At 45.3% G+C, this 21,503-nt stretch overlaps 1 protein-coding gene across 1 annotated transcript in view; it reads left to right on the forward strand.

Annotated features, from left to right (window-relative positions):
• TSNAXIP1 (translin associated factor X interacting protein 1) overlaps positions 1-21,503 on the forward strand; it is an 85,378-nt gene that overhangs the window by 10,258 nt on the left and 53,617 nt on the right. Inside the window, exons 2-4 of the mRNA XM_090063925.1 lie at positions 10,587-10,677; positions 18,981-19,093; positions 20,840-20,963. Coding sequence (XP_089920051.1) covers positions 10,587-10,677; positions 18,981-19,093; positions 20,840-20,963 — 328 coding nt within the window. The remainder of the gene's footprint in view (positions 1-10,586; positions 10,678-18,980; positions 19,094-20,839; positions 20,964-21,503) is intronic.

The raw sequence follows: 21,503 nt of genomic DNA on the forward strand, positions 1-21,503 counted from the left end.
CGCTCCTGCTTGCCACTCCGCACCTACCTGCGGCCCCATCCCATCCACTCAGCTGAGTACACCCTGCCCACAGGGGTCCCAACCTGGTCTCCATGGAGATCCTTCCCACCCACCCACCTGCTTTCTCTGTCTGGCTCCCCAGCGATGGTTGTGAGATGGACAGACCCAGGGCTGGACAGGATCAATTGCCCAAATCCCGGGACGTCATTCTCCCCTTGTACTCGGCCTTGGTGAGGCCGCAGCTGGAATACTGCGTCCAGTTTTGGGCTCCACAATTCAAAAAGGATGTGGAGAAGCTTGAGAGAGTCCAGAGGAGAGTCACACGCATGATCAGAGGTCAGGAAAACAGATCTTACGATGACAGGCTGAGAGCCATGGGACTCTTTAGCCTGGAAAAGCGTAGGCTCAGGGGTGATCTGATGGCCACCTATAAGTTTCTCAGGGGTGACCACCAGGATCTGGGGGAACGTTTGTTCACCAGAGCGCCCCAACGGATGACGAGGTCGAACGGTCACAAACTCCTGCAAGACCGTTTCAGGCTGGACATAAGGAAGAATTTCTTTACTGTCCGAGCCCCCAAGGTCTGGAACAGTCTGCCATCGGAGGTGGTTCAAGCACCTACATTGAACACCTTCAAGAGTAAATTGGATGCTTATCTTGCTGGGATCCTATGACCCCAGCTGACTTCCTGCCCTTTGGACAGGGGGCTGGACTCGATGATCTCCCGAGATCCCTTCCAGCCCTAATGTCTATGAAATCTATGAAATCTATGAAACCGCACCGCACCCCTGCAGTGGGCTGAGTCAGCACTCCAGCTCCCAACTCACCAAAACTTCTTAAGTGGCTTTCCAGCCCAAATAATTGTCCACCCCTGGTCTACACATTACAAGGTCTTTCAGAATGTCCCCACCTATGCTTACAGTGGCCATCCTAAGGGCTAAAATACTTCATCACACGTACATAGACAATTCTATCCCAGTGCACTACCAGCTGGTAAATGCACCTCCATATTGTCCATAACTAATGACATGTGCTTGCATCTGAAAGCTGCAAGGCTAGTATATAAAGCAGATCCAGGAGCAGATCCATGGGGGTACAGTAATGATCAGCTGCCATTTCAATGTTACAGATGCAGTGATGGCCTTTTGAGCACAGTCTTTTTTTCTAGATTTTATCAGTGTAAGTACATTTCTTTCAGTTAAAGTTCCACGTGTAACTATATCTAGGATGGGAGCTTGGCTGAACCAATTCTTGTTTTGAATAGTGTGGATTTTTAAATGGCAGTTATGGACGACCTTTGTGTTTCCACAAACTCACAGGTTAGCCCATATACATCTACTAAATGTCACAGCAAAGACATGTTGCAATCATAAAGTGACCTGATTTTTTGTATTTTGCCCCAGGGACCATATTATGTAAATAAGATAATAATGAGATATGAATTAATCTCCAGGGTCAAAGGAGGAGGTGTCAATTGATTAATGAGCTATTTGTGTACTATTTAACTGTACATTTACAGTTGCAAGGTGTTTATAAAGCTGTTACTAGAGTCATGTAGCTTTGAAAGGCGAGGAGCACCCAGGCCAAGGGTCAGTGAGGATCTAGTCAGGGAACTTCTGGAGGGACTGGATGTATTTAAATCAGCTGGTCCTGACAATCTCCACCCCAGAGTGCTGAGGGAATTAGCTGAGGTCATTGTGGGACCTCTGGCATGGCTTTACGAGCACTTGTGGTGCTCTGGTGTGCCAGACTGGAAGAGGACCAGCGTGGTTCCCATCTTCAAAAAAGGGAGGAAGGAGGACACAGGAAACTATAGGCCAGTTAGTTTTACCTTGATCCTGGGTAAGCTTTTTGAGAGAATTATCCTGGGACATGTCCACGAGGGGCGCATGTCCATGAGGGGCAACCACCATGGGTTCATTAGAGGTGGGTCCTGTCAGACCAACCTGGTGGCCTTCTATGACCAGGTCACAAAATCCTTAGATGCAGGGGTAGCAGTGGACTTAGTCTTTCTGGACTTTAGGAAGGCCTTTGACACTGTTTCTCACCCCATTCTCATTAAAAAACTAGGGGACTGTGGTGTTGACACCTACACAGTCAAGAAGTTTTGGTGAGTTGGGACCTGCCCAAGTGGGGAGGGAAAGGGAGTGGTGGGGAGACAGACCGAGGCCCCTGCACTGAGGAAGGGAGTGGGGCTGGGGCACTGACAAGAAGGGAATTCCCCAGCCTGTAGGTATGCTGCTGGTTCTTCCTCCCCAGGTGCATCACTTTGCACTTGTCAGTGTTGAAGCCCATCCTGTTCTCATCCGCCCACCCCTGTAACCTGTCTAGGTCCGACTGCAGCCTATTCCTCCTGTTTAGCATGCCCACATCCCCCCACATCTTAGTGTCAGCTGTGAATTTGAACAGGGTGCTTTTTACCTCCTCGTCCAAGTCACTGATGAAGATGTTGAACAATGCGGGCCCGTGGACCGAGCCCTGGGGGACTCCACTGCCCACATCCCTCCAGGTTGAAAATGACCCATCCACCACCACTCTCTGGGTGCAGCCCTCCAGCCAGTTGGCGAACCATTTGACTGTGTGGGTGTCAACACGACAATCCCCCAGTTTTTTAATGAGAACGGGGTGAGAGACAGTGTCGAAGGCCTTCCAAAAGTTCAGAAATACTATGTCGACTGCTACCCAGTGGGAAGCTGAGCTGGGCTGCACTTGGAATAGGTGACTGAAGCCATCCCAGAATTCCCCATAGCCTCCCGTAACCCACTTCCCACTGCCACTGCCACTGCCACCTGCTCTGAGAGAAGCCTGACAGAGCCTCCCACTGGGAAAAGCTAAGTGCCACCACAGCCTGCAGGAGCAGCCTGTCCTAATCCCATGCAAAGATCTAGGAGCACACCCCACCTATGATGTCCTGGGGTGTGATCCTAGATCTTTGCATGGGATGGGACACCAGTAGTAGGTGCCATGCCCCAACTTTCCCACACCCTTTGGATGAGCCACGGCTGCATCCCATACCCTGCCCCAGCTGGGCAGCACCTGCCCCAGCCCCACTCCCTTCCTCAGTGCAGGGGCCTCAGTCTGTCTCCCCACCACTCCCTTTCCCTCCCCACTTCCACTACAATAGACATACCAGTCTGACACTGCTCTCCAAGCTGCCAGTCTGCATATTGACAGTTGGATTGGTATCAGGTGATATGGCTCGTTAAAAATTAGCCATCGGTATTGGCCCGAAAAATCTCTATGGGTGGACCACTATCCAGCAGAGAAGGATTGTGGGGGGAGGGGGAAGAAGAAAGGCAGGGACTGCACCCCCAGGCAAACCCCATCTGGGGCCAGGGAGGGAGTTAACCCCCCCTGCCCTATTACACCCCATTTCCCCCAAGTACAGAGCTGCTCTGCCCTGCTAAACTTACTGAAAGTTACTGCTGGCTGCAACTGTAGACTACAAATCCCAGAAGCACATGGAGGCAGGAAGAGGAAGTGATGAGCAACCCTGCAGAGTCTTGCTTCTGTGACTGTGTACCGCAAATCTCAGAGACTTTGGGGGTAGCAGGAAGAAAAAGCAAACACACAGCCCATGCTGTCTTCATGCCAGAGCCATGCTTTAGTGCCCCCTGGCTTTTAGCCTGAGCTTCTGAAGGCATGTGGCTACATTTCCTGAATCAAAAGTGAATGTCGGTCTACTTGTTTCTCAGTTTAATCCCTTCATCTTAAACTAACCCGCAAAGACTAAATCAATTCAGCCTTGGACTTTTTGGCTGTCTGTACTTAGCCAAGAATAGGGCTGTGCAAAGCTTTGGATGCTGATTTGATTTGGGGAAGATTTGGCCTGATTTGGTGGCTGAATCTCCAAATCCAAATCAAATCGGGGACCAATTAAAAGGTCTGAATTGATTCAAAGCTCTCTGAATCGATTCAGAAAAGATTCAGAGAGCTTCGATGATTCGGGCAGTCCCTGTCCACTGCAGCAGGGAGCTGGAGCCAGACTTGGAGCTGGTAAGTAGGGGGTGCGGGAGGGGAGACTGGAGGAGCAGGGAGGGGGCCATGAGAGGACCCCTGCCAGGCCCCATCCCCCTGCCTGCTCCCCTTGACCCCATCAACTCCCACCTTTTTTTCTTAAAAGGCTGGAGCTGGGGCAGCGGACCAGGGGGGTAGGACAGTGGGAGGTAGGACAGTGGGAGGGGCGGTCAGGGGACTTGTGACAGAGCCCCCCCATGCAGTTTGGGGCTGTGGGGATTGCCCCCCGCCCCCGACAGCACCCAGTGAGTCAGGGCTTTTTTTTTTCCAAAGTGCCAGGAACTAGGGTGGGCAGGGCAGCCATTGCCAGGGCTGGAAGAGGGGGCAGGGGATGGGCATGGGTGATTTGGCCAAATCAATTTGGGACAGCGATTCGAATCACCACATTGAATCACTGTCTGCCGAATCAGCCAAATCTGAAGCAAATACTAGCCACTTCGCACAGGCCTAGCCTAGAAGCGATTCATTGGTTATGCTGACAATTAAAAACAGTAGATAACCAGCCAGTTTTGCAAATGCCCCACTGTAAGTGATTCTTCCCTTGAACTCCTGGTTGTGATCTGTTCTTGTGGTTTTCTTGCATTTTATTAAGCATTTTGTTTCATTTTCCCCCTGGCAGATTTGTGGTTATTTACTACCCTTTATATACTTTGCAAGTAGTATTAGAGAAGACGCTTCTTAAGCTCAAAAACAGTTCTGATGCAACATCAAATTTGTACGAGCTGTCTATGGACAAATACATTTTGGAATTAGAAAAGGATTTCTAACAATGAGAGTGAAGTTTTTGAATGGTCTTCCAAGCATGGTCAGGAGAGGGAGTGGTAAAGGACCTGAATCCATTATAGTAGGACAGGGAGGTCTGGGTCAACAATTCATACAAGTGATATGTCAGATCATATATTTATAATCCCGAAGTTGGAGTATAAAGGTAATTCTCTTGGAGTGTGGAAAGTGTATGGAATTTCCATGCTTTGGGGGTTTTGCTGGTCACCTACAGGGGCCAGGAAGGAATTTTTTCCGTCCATGAACACTACTACTGGTGATATTGCCTCTTCTTGCTGAAGCTGTGGGCCACTAACCCACAGCTAAAGGTGTGTGGATGTGTGGATGTGTGTGTGTGCATAGGGGGTATTGAGTCAAGTACACTTGTTCCTGCCAGTACCTAGAAAACCCAGATTTCTGGCTATAAGGTCTTGTTCTTCCAGTCAGGGTCATACTAATCAATAAGTCTGGGGACAGGCAAGAATTTTCCCCGTAGGTCAAATTGGCACAGGCTGTGGGGGGGTTTCCTTCCTCTGCAGCATGGGGCATGGTTCTTTTTCAAGGGTCTTCTGAGCAACCAACCAGGAATTTCTCTATCATTGTTGTGGCAGAGGATTGGCAGTGCTTTCATCTTCCCTCCTCTGACCCTATGGTGTATTATCGGATGCCCTTTGTGTTTTGGTATTGTGCCTTGTAGTTATGTGTGACAGCTTGAGTGATGGTTTAGGGATTCTTCTGGCAAGCGTTTGTTTGTAAATGCAGGGGACTGGACTTGTTAGCCAAGGACTCCCCACAAGGCCTATTTTTATGTTCTCCGTGTTTAGATTCTACTATGTACAAGAGCATGGGTACAGGGCCATACCAAGCTATGGTCCATCTCATAGCCTGCTTTTGTCAAAAATAAATATACTCCATGCACATAGCCAGTGATGCCTCTGAACAATTAGTGTTTTCCTGTCTGTTGTGTTATTGACCTGTTTGGGTTGCCAATAACTTAACACTAGTTCTGCAATAACCTGAGCACATTATCCAGGCTGCTAAAGCTACCCAAGTCTCCATGATGTCTGGGTGGGTCTACATGTGCATATTAATGTGAAGCAATAAACTCTGACTCCTATCATGCTGGAGTTTATTGCTCCTGGGCACTGTATTTACATGTGCACCTGGGACTTCAGCATGTTAAGCCGAGTCAGAGGAGCCCCAGGCTGGCAAGGGTCCTTGGAGGTCAGCCTGCCAGCCTGGAGCTGCTCTCACTCAACTCAAAATGCTGCAGAGGGACTGGCTGTGACACAAGTGCGCTTCATTGTGGACCTGGCAGGCACTGAAGCACTCTTGTAGACACCAACAGGGTTGGCTGGGGCACATGTACACTTCTGGACAAAAACAAACAAACAACCCTTCCTCAGCAGAATAGTACCTGTATATACAAATACTAACCTGCTGTAGAGTTTATTAGTTTCCTGCGGCCTAATAGGGCTGTACAGGTAGATACCGAGATGTTTGCTATACAGCCGATTAGCCAACTCTTCAATAAGTGTCTCATATAGATGTGCCTGTCGTGTTTAGGTTGCTCAACACATTGCCATTGCCACCCTCCTAACACATTTAGTCACAAGTGTGATGGCATGACTTCATGTTTCTGGATAGTTAAGAACCATTTTGCTTAAATGAACTAAAATTGCAGTTCCATAATCTGATGAGTACAGATCTCTAACGATGAACATTGCTATGTTTTAAAGCTTGTGCTATGCCAGAGGTATAAGAGGAATCTACCATCATGCAACTACACTGTATGTCCACTAGCTAATAGTACTTTACTACTTCTACCATAAATTCAGGAGTTCAGAATATCACAGGCTTGTTTTCTGTTTGGAACTTTCCACAGATTAGAAAAAAAGGTTATCTGAAGTTGTTTATTTACTTGACTTTTTGATTTTTAAAGTGTTTCCGCATGCATGTCTTGGGCTGCTTGTATCTTTACTTATAAAACTTATTTGACCTAATTGGCTTAAAATGTAGGTGTAGTGGGTTGTCAGTATAAATAACTGAGTTTTTATATTTTTTGGGAACACTTGCCCCACAACACACATCATAAAAATACAAACCATCAGTCTGTGAACAGTCAAAAAGATAGCCAGTACAGGATTAACTCATGACCTCAGGTCTTTTCCCAGACCTCAAGAAGGTTACTCTGGCTCTGTGCTGCTTTCTCTCTTTCTCTGGAGTGAGTTTCCAGATTCATACTCACCACCTGGAGCAGTGCTTCCCAAGCTTTTCCTCAGCATGAAGCCATTTCTTCAGCATGGCCCCTCACTCCCAAACCACAGCCCCCCCACTCCTCCTCAATGCCCCAGAGCCAGGGCCCGCAACCCCCTGCTGTTCCCCAGCAGTGCCTAAGCCCCAGCTGTCACCTGCAAGAGGCAGCAGCTGCTGTGGCCTGAGCAGAAAGTGGTGCCAGATTTCTACTCTTCCTCCCCGTCCCCTCCCTTGTGGGTGGCACAACCAGAGTAGAGCCCGTGGAGGGAAGGCAGGGAAAAGTATGCAGACTGGCTGTCACAGGCTTAGGGCTCCCTGCCCTGTTGCCCTCCTCCTTTCCCCCACCCAGGGACTCCACCTCCCATCAGGCAGGCAGGACCGGGCATGGGAGGGAGAACCATGTTGCCATGGCAACCAAGTTGAGGTGCCTCCTGCCCACCCAGCTGCAGAGGGGGCACAACTCTGCATTGCTGTTGCACCTCACCTTGGCAACCATGATGGTGTGGCACACCTTTCTGTGCTGGGATCCGCCCACTGGACTGCAGAGGCAGCTCTGGTATGGAGCTGGTCCAGCCCCATTGCAGCCCCCCAGCCTGCTGTAGGTGCAGAAACCTCATGACCCCAACCATGGATGTTGAGACCCCCATTTGGGGTCACAATCCACAGTTTGGGAACCACTGACCTAGACCCTGAGTGGGTTCTCTGGCTCACTGTTGTTTCTAGTCTCACAGCCCCCTCATTCACCTGTGGTCTTTTCCCAGACTCCAGGAGGACCACTCTGGCTCTGGGCTGCAGCCTTTAGCCTCAGAGTCTTCCCTCTCTCTGATGAGGTCTTTTTCAAGACCCCAAGAGAGTACCCCGGGTCAGTGTTGTAGCCTAGTAGCTCTCACTCCATCTCTCTTTTCTGTTCTCTCCCTAGCAAGTTCCCCCAGCTTTCTTCCCTAAGAGCTTTAACTTCCTCTGGCCAGCCAGTTATCTTCCTCATCTGACCAAGTCCTCCAAGGCAGGCCTGCAATCAGTTGCTTACCACCTGCAGCTGGACTGCAGCCCCTGCAAGCATGCAGGCAGCTACAGCAACCTGCTACAGTAGATCTTTCCGTTGTAAGGGTAGGAATGTAACAGCACAGACCACTTACATCCTGACCGCTCAAAAGTATCAATCGTTTGTTCAGCACCTCTCTCCCCAGTGTCAATTGCTGAAACCTCTGCCAGAATGAAGAGCTGCTTTTCCCTGTGAGAACTGACAGGTGAAAGCACTGATACTAGTTTAAGGTGTTCCACAGTCATGGGTCAGCTGGACAACAAGGATTACCTGGTAGGATCCTATTGTTTTAAATGTTTTAAAATGTTGAGTTGTCACTTAAACTGGCTCACAGGAGAGTCTCAGCAGCTTTTTTATGAGGCACCCACACTTTGCTTAGCCAGCCTGAAAGCTTAAAAACCAGCCAGATTTCTATTTATCTAAACCTATTAGGCTCAGCTCTGACAGGAAATTATGTACAAATGTTACTTATTTCCTTGTTAACTAGCCTTGTTCTCTTGTTGCCCTGAAATTTATCATTATTTATTTTTATTGCCATAATGCATAGAAACCCTGGTCATGGACCAGAACCCCATAGGAAGAGGCTCTGTACAAACACAAAACAATAAGAAGATCCCTGCCCCAAAAAGGCTTATCTTCAAAGACAGAGACAATGGTTATATAAAGAGGCAGAGGGAGGAATATAAGGAAACAATGAGACAACATTTGTTGGCATGATAGGCAATAGTGTCAGTAGGGTGGCCATCACAGAGGACAATCCAGTTGTTCTCTGTCCTCTTGATATGAAACCTGACACCTTTATGTCCTCTATTTTTCTCTTGAAGAGAAAAACAGAGGACATAAAGGCATCAGGTTTCATATCAATAGAGGACAAAGTAGCAGAAAACCACACTGTCCTCTATGATGGCCACCCTAAGTGTCAGACTTCAAGCCATTGTGTCATGACTTCAAGCCATTGCCAAGGGTTTAGCATCATGGAAAAGAAGAGTTTTGAAGGATGAAGTGAAGATTGGAAAGATGAGATATACTTTTGAAGGCTTTGAAAGTGAGGACAAGTAGCTGATGTCTGTTGCGATAATGAAGTGAGAGCCAGAGGAGGGATACAAAGATAGAGGACATAGTCAAAGTGACAAGAGGAAAATGATCTTTGCAAACTTCTTTAATGGTACAGGTGCATTTGTCAGGCCAGAGAAAATAATGTGTACTAACTGAGATGTGAAATAGGAAAGCATAGTTTTAGCTGCGCACATGAGTTGGAAGGTGCTTTCTTAGAGATGTTTGGCAGAAAGAATCAGCAAAAAGTAGCCAAGGTTTGGATCTGAGAACTCTGAGATTGCAAGAAGCCTGCAAAGATGACCTCCAGATTAGAGGACCAGGTGACATGGTAAATTGTGCCAAGGTGGACAATAACACTGCAAATTCAGTATATTGTCCAGCATGTGGTACCATAGAAAAAAGTAGGTGTCAACCCTAATTCCCTATAAGATACGCATGGAGCCATATTTACATCCATTACAAAAACAGTTCATCTACAGTTACTATTATCCAGGTTATAACCTCCACAGCCACATCCAGCCAGAGATCCCGGGGCCAAAAACACCCACGCAAAAAAAAAAGCGGGGCAGCCCGCACCACCCAAAACTGGAGCCTGGCCATTTGGAGCCATGCTCTGTCTGCTGGCTAGGCTCCAGGCAACAAGATTGCCACTACTGCAGCACCAGGATACTCCCAGGGCCCCAGATAAAGTAGCTGGGGCTAGCCTAGTGCTGGCCCCAGCCTTCCCTACCCCACCCAGGGTAACCTACTACATGCCAGAGGGTGCATGGCTCACAAGTAACAGTGGCACAAGGTGTGCCACTGCTTCTTGTCCCTGGGGAAACAAATGTCCATGCTTGTGTGGACACAGCTCACAAGTCTAACTCAGAAAACTCTATCAAGAGAGGTGACAAAAAGTGAAAGGGCAGAAAATAGAAACTGCTTAATTAAATTACTAGTCTGCTACAGCCCAAAGGCTCTGGAATATAGGTGTTTCATCAACATGGAACTTGAGTTCATTTAACTTCTCTATCGAGTGATGTGGATCTAATTGACAGTATCGTATTTCACAGCTACTGACTAAAAGATGGGAACCACTAAACTAGAATACTTCATCTGGATGTTGAGGGTTGATTAGTGAATGTTTATATGGAGCTTTGAAGTAATAAAGTATTGTAAATGCTGAATCTCACTAGTAGCAGTAAGTGGGAGATTTGACATAAGAAAGATAAAATCTTTTACAGGCATGATAAGTAAGCAATCTTCTCACAGGAATCTGTCTTATATTGTAATCAATCACCCCATTCTACTATGACAGATCACTAAGCCAGCAATTTCTGTAGTGTTAGGGTTCCTAGAATTACAGAATTAGTGGTAGAATTTCCTTTTTTTTTGGCCAAATTTCATTCAAAACAATTTTTAGATGTTACACTTTTTTTAAATAAATATATACATTTTTACTGTCATTACACAGGGAATCTCTCCCACCTCCAACTAAAAGTTCAAGTTACCAATCACAGCCTAGCAGACTGAAACGCATCCATTCCAGTAAATGGAAAACTTTGGTGAGTGGAGTGCTCATACTTTTGCATATCCTTGCAATGTATTGCCAGCTTGCCAGAAACACAAATGCTATGCTAAACTTTATAAAATTAAATTAATCTGCCAGCGTTTTCCTCCAAAGCAACAAGAATTTATGGGTCAAAGGGCCACACTGAAATGCTGTTTGCATGTCACAATGTAGCTATATAAGGCTTGGCGCTTACATAAGAACATAAGAGCCATACTGGGTCAGACCAATGGTCCATCTAGTCCAGTATTCTCTCTCCCAACAGTGCCAGGAATGGATACTATAGAGGGAGACCATTGAACCGGATATCTCTAGAGTAACCTATCCTCTTTTCAATCTCCTCCTGGTATCCACCATTATTGTTTTAGAGATGCCAGAGGGAACTTCTCCAGCCATTCTGTTCAGTAGCCATTCATAAATTCATCATTCATTAATTTATCCAGTCCCTTTTTGTTAACCACATGTTCCATAAAAATACTTTCTCTTGTTAGTCTTAAACCTGTCACCTAATTTCACTTGGTGGTCCCTAGTTCTAATATTCTGGGCTTGCAGAATAACAGTTACCAGTTCATTTGATCCACATCCTTCATGATTTTATGGACCTCTATCATATCCCCCTAAACCTTGTCTTTTCCAAATGGAAGAGTCCTAGCTTTTTTAATCTCTCCTGATATGGCAACCACTCCATACTCCTGGTCATTTTGGTTGCCCTTCTCTGTACCCTTCTAATTCTAATACATCCTTTTTAAGATGTGGGGATTAGAACTGCACACAGTTTTCAAGATGTGGTGTACCATGGATTTGTATAGTGGCACGATGATGTCCTCCATTTTGTTTTTAGTTCCTTAATGATGCCCAGTGTTGAATTGGAATTTTTTGTTGCCACTGCACATTGAGCTATGTTTTTAGAGAACTATCTACAATGACTCGGACTAAATGATCTGCTCAGGTCCCTTCCGACCCTAGAAACTATGAAACTATGACTCCAAGGTCTCTTTCTTTGCATTGTAACACCTACTTCAGACCCCTGAATTGTGTACATGTAGTTGAGGTTATTTTTCCCTGGGTGTATTACCTTGCACTTGTCAACATTAAAGTTCATCTTCCTTTTTTCTCCTGCTCACTTAGCTTGGTGAGTACTTTCTGCAGCTCCTCTCTATCAGCTTGGGACTTGACTACCCAGAATAATTTGGTAATATCTGCAAACTTAGAGATTTCACTGTGCACCCTGATTTCCAGGTCATTAATGAAAATATTGAACAAAATAGGGCCCAGCAATGATCCCTGCAGGACCCCAATTTGAACTCCCCACATCCTGAAAAGTAACAATTTAGCCCTACCCTTTACTTTCTATCTTTTAATCAGCTCTCAGTCCACAAAATAACCTTCCCTCCAATCCTGTGGTAAGACAGTTCTTTAAAAAGCGTTTGATAAAGGACCATGTCAAATGCTCTTTGAAAGTCCAAATATATTATGTAAGCTGGATCCCTCTTGTCCACATACTTGTTAACACCTTCAAGGGTGTAGGTTGTAGCCATGTTGGTCTAAGGACATAGGCAGACGAGGTTTTTTGGTTAAATCTGATATCTTTTATTAGACCAACTGAAATAGTTGGAAAAATTCTTCTTTGCAAGCTTTCAGGTACTAATACCCTTCTTAAGGCTGAGAAAGTGTCTGCAGATGGTCTGTGCTCTTCCTGGATGGAGTAGTAAAGCAGCCAGAGGCCAGTATGTATGCAAGAAAGCCAGTCAGTCAAAATGTAAATTGAAGCAGTCAATAGGTGAGAGAAAGGTGGGGGAGAGGGGAAATGAATGTAGCTGTGGTCAGTGGTTGTGGGGGCGGGATGAGAATAGGTGGTAAAAAGTGGAGGGTTTACCTGGGGAGTCAGATGTCAGGCTGGTTATAATGTGTCATATCCAATGTCTATATTTAGTCCATGATTTTTTGTATCCAGTAGATTGATTTGAAAACCTTTCACAGAGGAGCCTATGAATTTCACTTCATCAATCTACTTTGTCAGGCAACGTGTAAAAGTGTGGGAAAGAAAAGCTAACCAGGGTGATTGAAGAGGAGGGGGATTATTAATAACTTTTATGTAGCAAAATTTAAGCAGGCAAGATGATAAAAGGGGCAGGATTTTAAACCAAAATCCTGCCATTCTAATAATAATATTAGTTAAAATAGAATCCATTCCCATCTCTAATCTCAGAAAAGATGCAGGAGTTGAGGGAGGAAGAGCCAGAAGAGCACTAAGAAACTTGTTCTGAGGTATGTTTACATTATTACTACTGGCATAACCCCATACTTCAGCGCTGTATAAGATCTGAGAGGTAAATTTGGCTTTGTATACTGATATAGGAGCTTGGACTGATTGTCCTGCTGTGGTTTCATAAAATTTCTTTATAGCCACAGCCATTTGGACTGCCTTAGTTTTAACTGACTGAATATGATGTTTCCATGATGGAGAAGCTGTGAATAAGACACCCAAATATCTATAGGTTTTGACAACTTCAAGCTTGGTTCCCCCCTTTTCCATGGATATTTCATCAAACGACATCCCCTATACATTATTTTGGATTTATCATAATTTATCTTTAAGTTATTTTGTCCACAAAGATACTCAAAAGTTGTAATTGCTCTCTGTAATCCAATAGGAGTTCTTGACAGTATAACAGTGTCATCTGCATATATTAACATAGGAATCGTTGTTGCTAATGGTTTTGGGGGATGGAAATGCACATCCTGCATATTTCCAATAATGTAATTCAAGTAAAGATTATATAACAAAGGGGACAAAATACATCCTTGTCTAACCCCTTTTTGTATGTGAATGTTTTGTGTAAGTTCACCCTTCAAGCCCCACCTAACTTGAGCCCATGTATCTTTATAATATTTTATCAACAAGTACAAAAGGGAAGCGTCAATCCCATAATTTATCAATTTCTCCCGAAGTTTGCTCCTATTCTATACTGTCAAAAGCTGTTGACAAGTCTACAAATGCAAGACACAGTGCTGATTTGTGCATTTGCATATACTTATGTCTCAAAAATTGAAGAATAAATATGTTATCAATCCATCCCTAAATCCAGTCTGATGTTCATATAATATGCTTTTCCCCTTTTACCCATGCTTTGAGATGATATAACAAATGGCGCCCAAAAAATTTAGCTGAAACATCTATCAAACTTATAGGTCAATAAGATTCTGGCTTATCTTTTAAACCTTTCTTGAAAATCGGTACAATACTACTTCCCTTCCAGGAATCTGGATGTGCCTGCCTCGCTTTGAATACCCATTCATGCACTGTGTACCCGCCTGGTTTCGAACATTTGGTCTCATGCTCTGTGCCCCCAGATGCTCGAAGTTGTCCGCCCGTCCGTCCCTGTGATCTCAGCGAGTTGATGTCGTCAACCTGAATCGCCTCTCCCCAATCTCGCCCACCACGACTTGATCTTATCACAGTGGTGGGGATTGACTATCGGGGCTCCTCGTTCCGGGGACCACAGGACATTGGTCTTCTGTGAGGCTCCTCCTCCCCTCTACCTCACCCTTACACCACACCTTGATGGATCTTGATGGTCATTGGCCCCGTTCCTCTGATAGTTGGGGTTTGGGACTCTCTGCCCAGTTGGTTCCAGGAAATCAGCTAGACCTTCTCCCCCTACCGGCTGCTTGCTCTGACCTAGCTACACCCCGTCAGTGCTATATATCTCCCCTCCCCTCCACCAGTGGGTAACCGAATAAAACACAAAATAAATCACTGGCAGTAACACTAGATACTAAGGGCTGCCCGTAGCCCCTTCTATGGCTGTTCCTATCGCTTGCTCTATTGGCCCCAGTTGCCATCTCTGAAGCCTCAACCAGCCTAACCTTGGCCTGGGGTCAGCCTATTGTGCTCTCAGTGGGTCCCCTCGGCGCATCTCCCCCACAGCTCTTCTTCGGGACCAGCCGCACCCTCTGTGATCCCACCTGGTCTGGTGATCTGGAGCCTGCTGCCTCTTCTTATCTTCTGCAGGCTCCTCCAGGTCTCGGTGTTCTCCAAACCTTCTCAGCCTCCACACCTTGACCTTGCATCCTTGCCTCCTGCCTTGCTGCCGGCGATGGTCTTCTCCCACAGGGTCTTGCTCTTTCCACCAGGGCTGCTGGCTGCAAGCCCCCATGCTCCTTTGCTCCAAGGGGACTCAGAGAGTACTTCCTTCTCCGGTGCTCCTCTCGTCTCCCTCCCCCCAGGGCTGCGTTCAGCTGCTTTTAAAGCCCCCAACCGGCTCCTGCAGCTGTGGCCATCAGCTGGCCGTAATTTTATAAAAATGTGGCTAACGAGCCGCTTGGGTCCCACCGCCACTTCCGGTTTCGCCGCGCTGCTCCCTGAAGGTGAGAACCTTTCTATTTGTTTTTCTTTTCTTTCTCTTTCCTTTCCACCCCGTTCCTGCTCCTCGGGTATTTCCTGGGCTCCCTGGGATTTTCCACTCTGCTACTCCCTGGGACACACTGCCCTAGCATGTGCACCTGGTGGTAGGTGCGGTGAAGGTTTGAGTGGCCACTGAGAGGGACCTCGATTGCCTCAGAGAAAGCCCCTAAACTCACCTGGCATGACTTTGAATGTATTTCCAGTGGAGGCGTCTTCCTCTATAGGTCCCTCAGGGTTGATCACTCCTCACGGCAGATATTCGCGTGGCTCCACCTCCCCTACACCCCTTCCTCACACCAACCTCCAGCGGGTCACTTGGTGCTAATGTGGCCGTTCCTCTGGTTTAGATGACCTTTGATCTTCACGCCCTCTTCAGGATTGGTTGTTAACTTCATTTCTTCGATAGGCTATGGACCTACTAGATAAGCTAATCTTGTCTATCTTCCTCATCATCAATGCCTACTTGCTGAGCCTCATGATCACACAGGAGGTATGGTGTCAGCCAGCTCCCCCTCGAGGCAGACCTAACCACTGAGGCACCCAAAGACTAAAAAAACACACCACACCTGCCACATGGAAGACCACATGCAGCCCAGTAGCAACTAAGGAGAAAAAAGGATTTTTAAAGAAAAGGATAAGAGGGCAGACAGAATGGAATGAGATCAGGATCCACTACTGCTTCCCTCCTTCCACCCTAGAGCCTGAGCCAGGTGGCGTCCCCCAGCACTGTTCCACTTTGCGCTCTTGTTGGGGTATCTTCTGCCTTTCCTCAGGTCAGCCTTCCTCCATGGCTTGGTACCTATGAGAACCTGAAGTAGGAAGCCTCCGCCACCACCGGGTCTGCTATGGCTCCTTCGGGAGCGAGGTCATCTCCTGGACGCCGGTGCTGCTCGTGACCAGTGTGGGGTTTTTTTTCTGCCACTCAGAGTACCTCTCCCCAAATGTAATCCACCCCCTTGTACCGGGGCTGTTTGCTGCTGATGCAGAGAGCCTCTGCAGCCTTCACTGCTGCTCTCTGGTCTGGATTCTTTCCTTTGTGTGCTGTCTGTCACCAGTGTGGAGAGCCTCCACAGCCTCTGCTGCCTCTCCCACTCTCCCCGTTTCTGTTCTGGCGCTCCCTTTTATCTTCTCTGGCCAGTGATTGCTCCTGATATCACCCACCATCTCCAGCTGTATATAGGCGTAGCTTGTGAACCGTGTGGGCTTCACTCTTTGTTCTTTTGGTGTCTGGTGTCCTGTGGCCGGTAAGTAGTTTCTTTTGGGGGGGGGAGGGTTTCCCATGAGTTGTGTAGCCGCCATCCCAGGGTCCCCCGAGGGGAGGGTCTCCAGCTCCCCCGTGGTTGTGCTCTGGGACACTGGGATTTGGCTCAACTCAATTATAGACTTATACCATTTTTCCAAGATTAGGGTCCAACATTTGATGTTATCAATGTAAACTTCCACCGATATTCTATCTGGACCTAGGGCTTTATTCTTCTGTTGTGATTTGAGGAGATATGCTATTTGGTCCTTTGTTACCCAATACTTAATTGTATCAGTGGGGGGTTATTACCCCCTAGATTTCTATTTATTTGTTCCATATAAGAAGCACGCTGATTGGAAAAATATTCTACCCAACTGTCTGCGGTAATATTATTTTCAATGTTATAATTAAAATTAGCTGTTCCCTTTGATACAAATAGCCAGAAGGTTTTACTGTCTTTAGCAATGATTGCCAGCCTCAATTTATCCCATTGCTGGTTATAATATTCTTTTTCTTATTCTGGAGAAGTAGTTTATATGCGTTCCATAACTTTTGAATCTCACTCCAAAACATTGTTCCAGTTCCAGTGTACCCAGTTTTCCTTAATTCCCTGACTTTCCTATTTAATGGTCTTTTCTGTTCTATTCATTCTTTATCAAACCAGGAAGCACCTCATTCCTTAAATGTCTGTATAGGATGGGAGGTTGGAGGTACTGAGAGGAGTGAATGTAGAAGATCTTTAATTTTCTGGCAGTGCTTTAAAATCTTCTCTGGTTAAGAGAAAGAATAATTTGGCATAGGAACTTGCCCGGTATCTTCTCCCATAAAAACTTAATCCAAATAATTTGTTTAGCTTCTCTGCTAGGGCCTTATCATCCCTGAGTGCACCTTTTACACCTTGGTCATCCAACAGTTCCACTGATCCCCTAGCTCACTTCCTGCTTGTGAAATATTTTTTAAAGTTTTTATTATTAACTTCAGTATCTTTTGCTAGACACTCCTTACATTCTTTTCTGGCCTGCATTCTTTCACTTTTTCCACTTGATCTGCCAGAGTTTGTGAGCTTTCCTATTTTCCTCATTTAGGCACACCTTCCATTTTTTTGAAGGATGCCTTTTTCCCTTGTATGGCCTCTGCTATTAAATGATGTGAGGGTTTTATTGGTCCGCTTGATACCCCTTTTTTGGTTTGTGGTATATACTTTTCCTGAGCCTCCAATATGGTATTTTTAAACAGCTTCCAAGCTGCCTTTTAACATTTTTGACTGCTCCTTTAAACATCTTTCTAACTCCCTCATTCTTGTTTAATTTCCTAAAGTTGTATATTGCCATAACAGACTTTTCTAGCTTACTCCCTCCTGCTCAAATATTGAATGGGATTATGTTATGGTCACTATTACAGAGTGACTCACCAGCAGGTATCTCTTGAACCAGCTTCTGTGTGTTACTCAGGGTTAGGTCTAGGACTGCTCCTCCTCTTGTGGGTTCCAAGATGAGTTATTCTAGAAAGCAGTCATTTATCACATACAGAACTTTTATTTTTACATCTCACCCTCATGAGGTTTTTACCTGGTCTATGTGTGGATAGTTGAAGTTTCCCATTATTATTACCTGCCCTAATTTAACAGCTTCTCTAAACTTCCTGAGCATTTCATAATCCTCTTCACCTTCCTGATTAGGTGGTCAGTAGTACAATCCTGATACTATATATATTTTATTCAAGTATGGAATTTCTACCCACAGGGATACTATGGTAGTTTTCCTTTCAGGTAAGATTTTTATGATATTACTATCTATACTATGGTAGTTTTCCTTTCAGGTAAGATTTTTATGATGTTACTATCTATACTATCCTTAACACTCAGTGCTGCGCTTTCACCTGCACATCCTACTTTGTCATTTCTACATGGTTTTTAACCTGTTAGAAAAGTATCCCATTGATTATCATCTTTCCACCAAGTCTCTGAGATGCCTATTTTGTTGAAGTCACCATTTAATACCAGGCAATCTAGTTCACCCATCTTATTTTTTAGGCATCTCACATTTGTATAGGGACACTTATAAATTTTGTCCTTGCTTAGCTCTCCGTTACTGCTCATGCTGTTTGTTTGGAACTCTAGAAGTTCTGGCTGGTCCTCACTGTTATCTACAGTTATACTTGTAACTCCCCAACTATTCTCTTCAAAACAATATTGAATCTGAAGGATGTCCCCCTTTGGGTTTCTGTTAACCCAGTCTGCATGCTCTTTTGCACCCATTGGCTTTCTTCCACTTTTTAGTTTAAAGACTGCTCTGATTTCAGATTTTATTTCAACCTATGTAGCTATGCTTGCCCTTCTGTGCCCTTCATAAGGCTCCACTCCAGTTGTGTGCACTCTATGGCACATTTATTTGCTTTTCTCCTCAGACCTGAGGAAGAATAATTTTCATTCAAAAGCTTGTCTAATGTTATCCTAACCATACAGTTAGTCCCATAAAAGATATCACCCCAAAATTTTGCCTCACATCATTCTTGGACCATCACAGTCACAACATCACTCCAAACACTGCAATATAATTAATCATTAAGATAATGATTATTATTTCATCCCCTTTTTTTAGAAACCCTGTGCACAGTGATTCACAAGTGAATTCTGCTTTCTTTTCAGCCCTTTCAGTTTTCTGCTGGTAGTCATTTATCCACATGGCCTGCCTATGCATCTGGGCAAGCAATCCTACAGAACAGTCAGCCCTGTTGTGATCCTGAGAAGAGAAGATATGGGTAAGAACAAAGCTTTAGGCAGGAAGAGTTACACCATGAAAGAGAAAATACAACTTTGGGTCTGGGAAATAGGTTTGGAAGTACCAGGACAGCAGAAAGAGGTTTTACTTACGCCAGGGAAACACAGAACAAGTCATAGGTGCCGACTTTTTTAGGGGGAACACATGGAAGATGATGGACACATGGAAAGTTTTACACATTTCAGGTGACAGCCCTCTTCCTGAGGGGTGCCAGGGCCCTTGGGCCCCCATGTGCTCAGCACCTCCGAAACAAATTCTCCACTACTGTGATTGCTGGTTAAATTGCACCAGTGGGAATTCTAGCCTCAGATAGGGGCAGCATCCCTCAAGATAAAAAATGAAGCATAGCCAATCCTGAGCAGCAACTCTGCAGGAAGTGTCAAGGGTGTGTTTAATATTCATTGTTCCTTTTGTTAGGAAATACCTCAGATTGGTTCTGCAGTTGACAGTGTAATTCTATATTGATTCACCAGTGCACATTATATGAGGCCAACAAGCCACCAAGAATTGCTGATGATACTTTTCTAAAAAGGCTTGAAGGTTTTTAACCGTAACTGTTTTAATTAGCACAGTACATACAGTGTGCTTGAGGGGACAAGGAAAGGAATACTTCCCCAGACCTCCAGAAGTATTTGGTGCTGAAGAAGCTCAGTTGGTATTTTGTCCTGAGTCACTTCAAACCAATTGTTTAGCATTTACCATATCCTCATGCACAGAACCCCTGGTCTTGCTTTTTATATCAAAAGGATTCCCCATGGGAACATGTACTGTAGGACAGCTGAAAAAATATTAGTAGTATCTGGGTCTGAAGTAATCCTTTCTCCGTGTGGAACTTCACAGTCCCAGCTCTCATTTTCCTATGGTAGGAAGGAGCCTGGACACTGACTTTGGGAAGGGCGGGCAGAAAGAAACAGCTCAGCTGCCACTGTAGCAACACAGGTGTGCTGGCAGCAGCCGGACGCCACAGCTGCCCCAGGCATCTGGTTGCATTGTTATGTCTGTACAGAAGAGAATTGACTACAGTTACTGGCATTAATTTGATAAGTGACTGGATAAAGCAGATTGCAGCTAAGAGCTATGTTGTTAGCAATTTAGGGTTTTTAATCCCTTTCCTGAAAGAAGCAACCTGGTCAGGCAGGTGGGATATTGGAGTTTTGGGTTGTTCACAAGATTAGTAATGGGAAGTGGATTTGTGTGGAGCTGTATTCATACACAGAAGGGGGAAACACACATGAATCATAATGAATTCAGCAATATTTTTTTTCTCCTACCTTAATGAGGACTAAAATGCCTACCACAGTTTTTGGCATAGGTGGGAATACAGAAAATCTCATGGAAGAACAAACACCTACCCCCTCCTTCAATATGTGCTGTACTCCTAGCAGACAAATACAGCTTGACCCCAATATTTGTTATCACATATATTTACTAGGGAACTACCTGAGCCTTTCTGTAATGCTACCTTCACATCAAGTACAGCTTTACTGAATCTGAGCTGTTAGGTGAAGGGTATTTAGATAGCATTCTTATCTACTCACTCTTTCTTTGATAAAGTTGGGACATTGAGATTTTTGTCTTGCTTTTTGGAGAGCTGTGCTACTGTGGTAAAACAATCCACTGTAAAGCAGTGGTAAGGGATGGGAAAAGAACCCAGATACTAAAGCTCATTGATTGTAAATTCATAGATGTATTGGAATTTTGGTTGTCATTTTCTGTCATTCTGCAGCAGTGAACAGGCTTCTCTGACAATTGCAAAACCACGATACCTGGAGCAAATGGAATCCTATTTAAGAGAAGAACTGCAGTCTCTGGACCTCACAAAAGATAATGCCCAGGAGCTGAAGCTTCAGGTCTGATAGTGAGCTGCTTGAGAGGGGGTAATGGGGACTCTAAACAACAATATAGAACAAGATGGATTTTTTTATCTGAACATTTTTAGGTTCCTAAAGGAAAAGTGCATGGAAAAAGAAGACATCTTGGCCCTTATTGGAAGAGAACAAACTTTGCATGGTAGTTTGAAGGACTGCATAGAAATCAGTGTATCTGCTTGTATATCTCATATAAACCTTCACATTTCAAAGCCCCAGGGTAAAGATCTACAAAAGGACTTAGGCACTTAGGGCACTTTTACATGTGCTCCAGGGGTGGGGTGGTGGTGCTTTAATTAGAGCAGCTCCGACAGCTGCTTTAATTAAAGCACCACTGAGTCTCATGTATCAGTGTCCCCACGCCTAATGGCTGCGGGGTTGCTTGAACTAAAGCTCATTCAACAAGCTTTAGTTCAGTCGCCCCCACCACCATTTTTAAGCACACACTCTGATACACAAGACACAGGAGGCTGCTGGAGCACAGAAATTGCCGTGCTCCAGCACACTTAATTAATTGAGTCT

The sequence above is a fragment of the Crocodylus siamensis genome, chromosome 9 (assembly GCF_052110815.1).
Source record: "Crocodylus siamensis isolate JL-2025a chromosome 9, ASM5211081v1, whole genome shotgun sequence".
NCBI lineage: Eukaryota > Metazoa > Chordata > Crocodylia > Crocodylidae > Crocodylus > Crocodylus siamensis.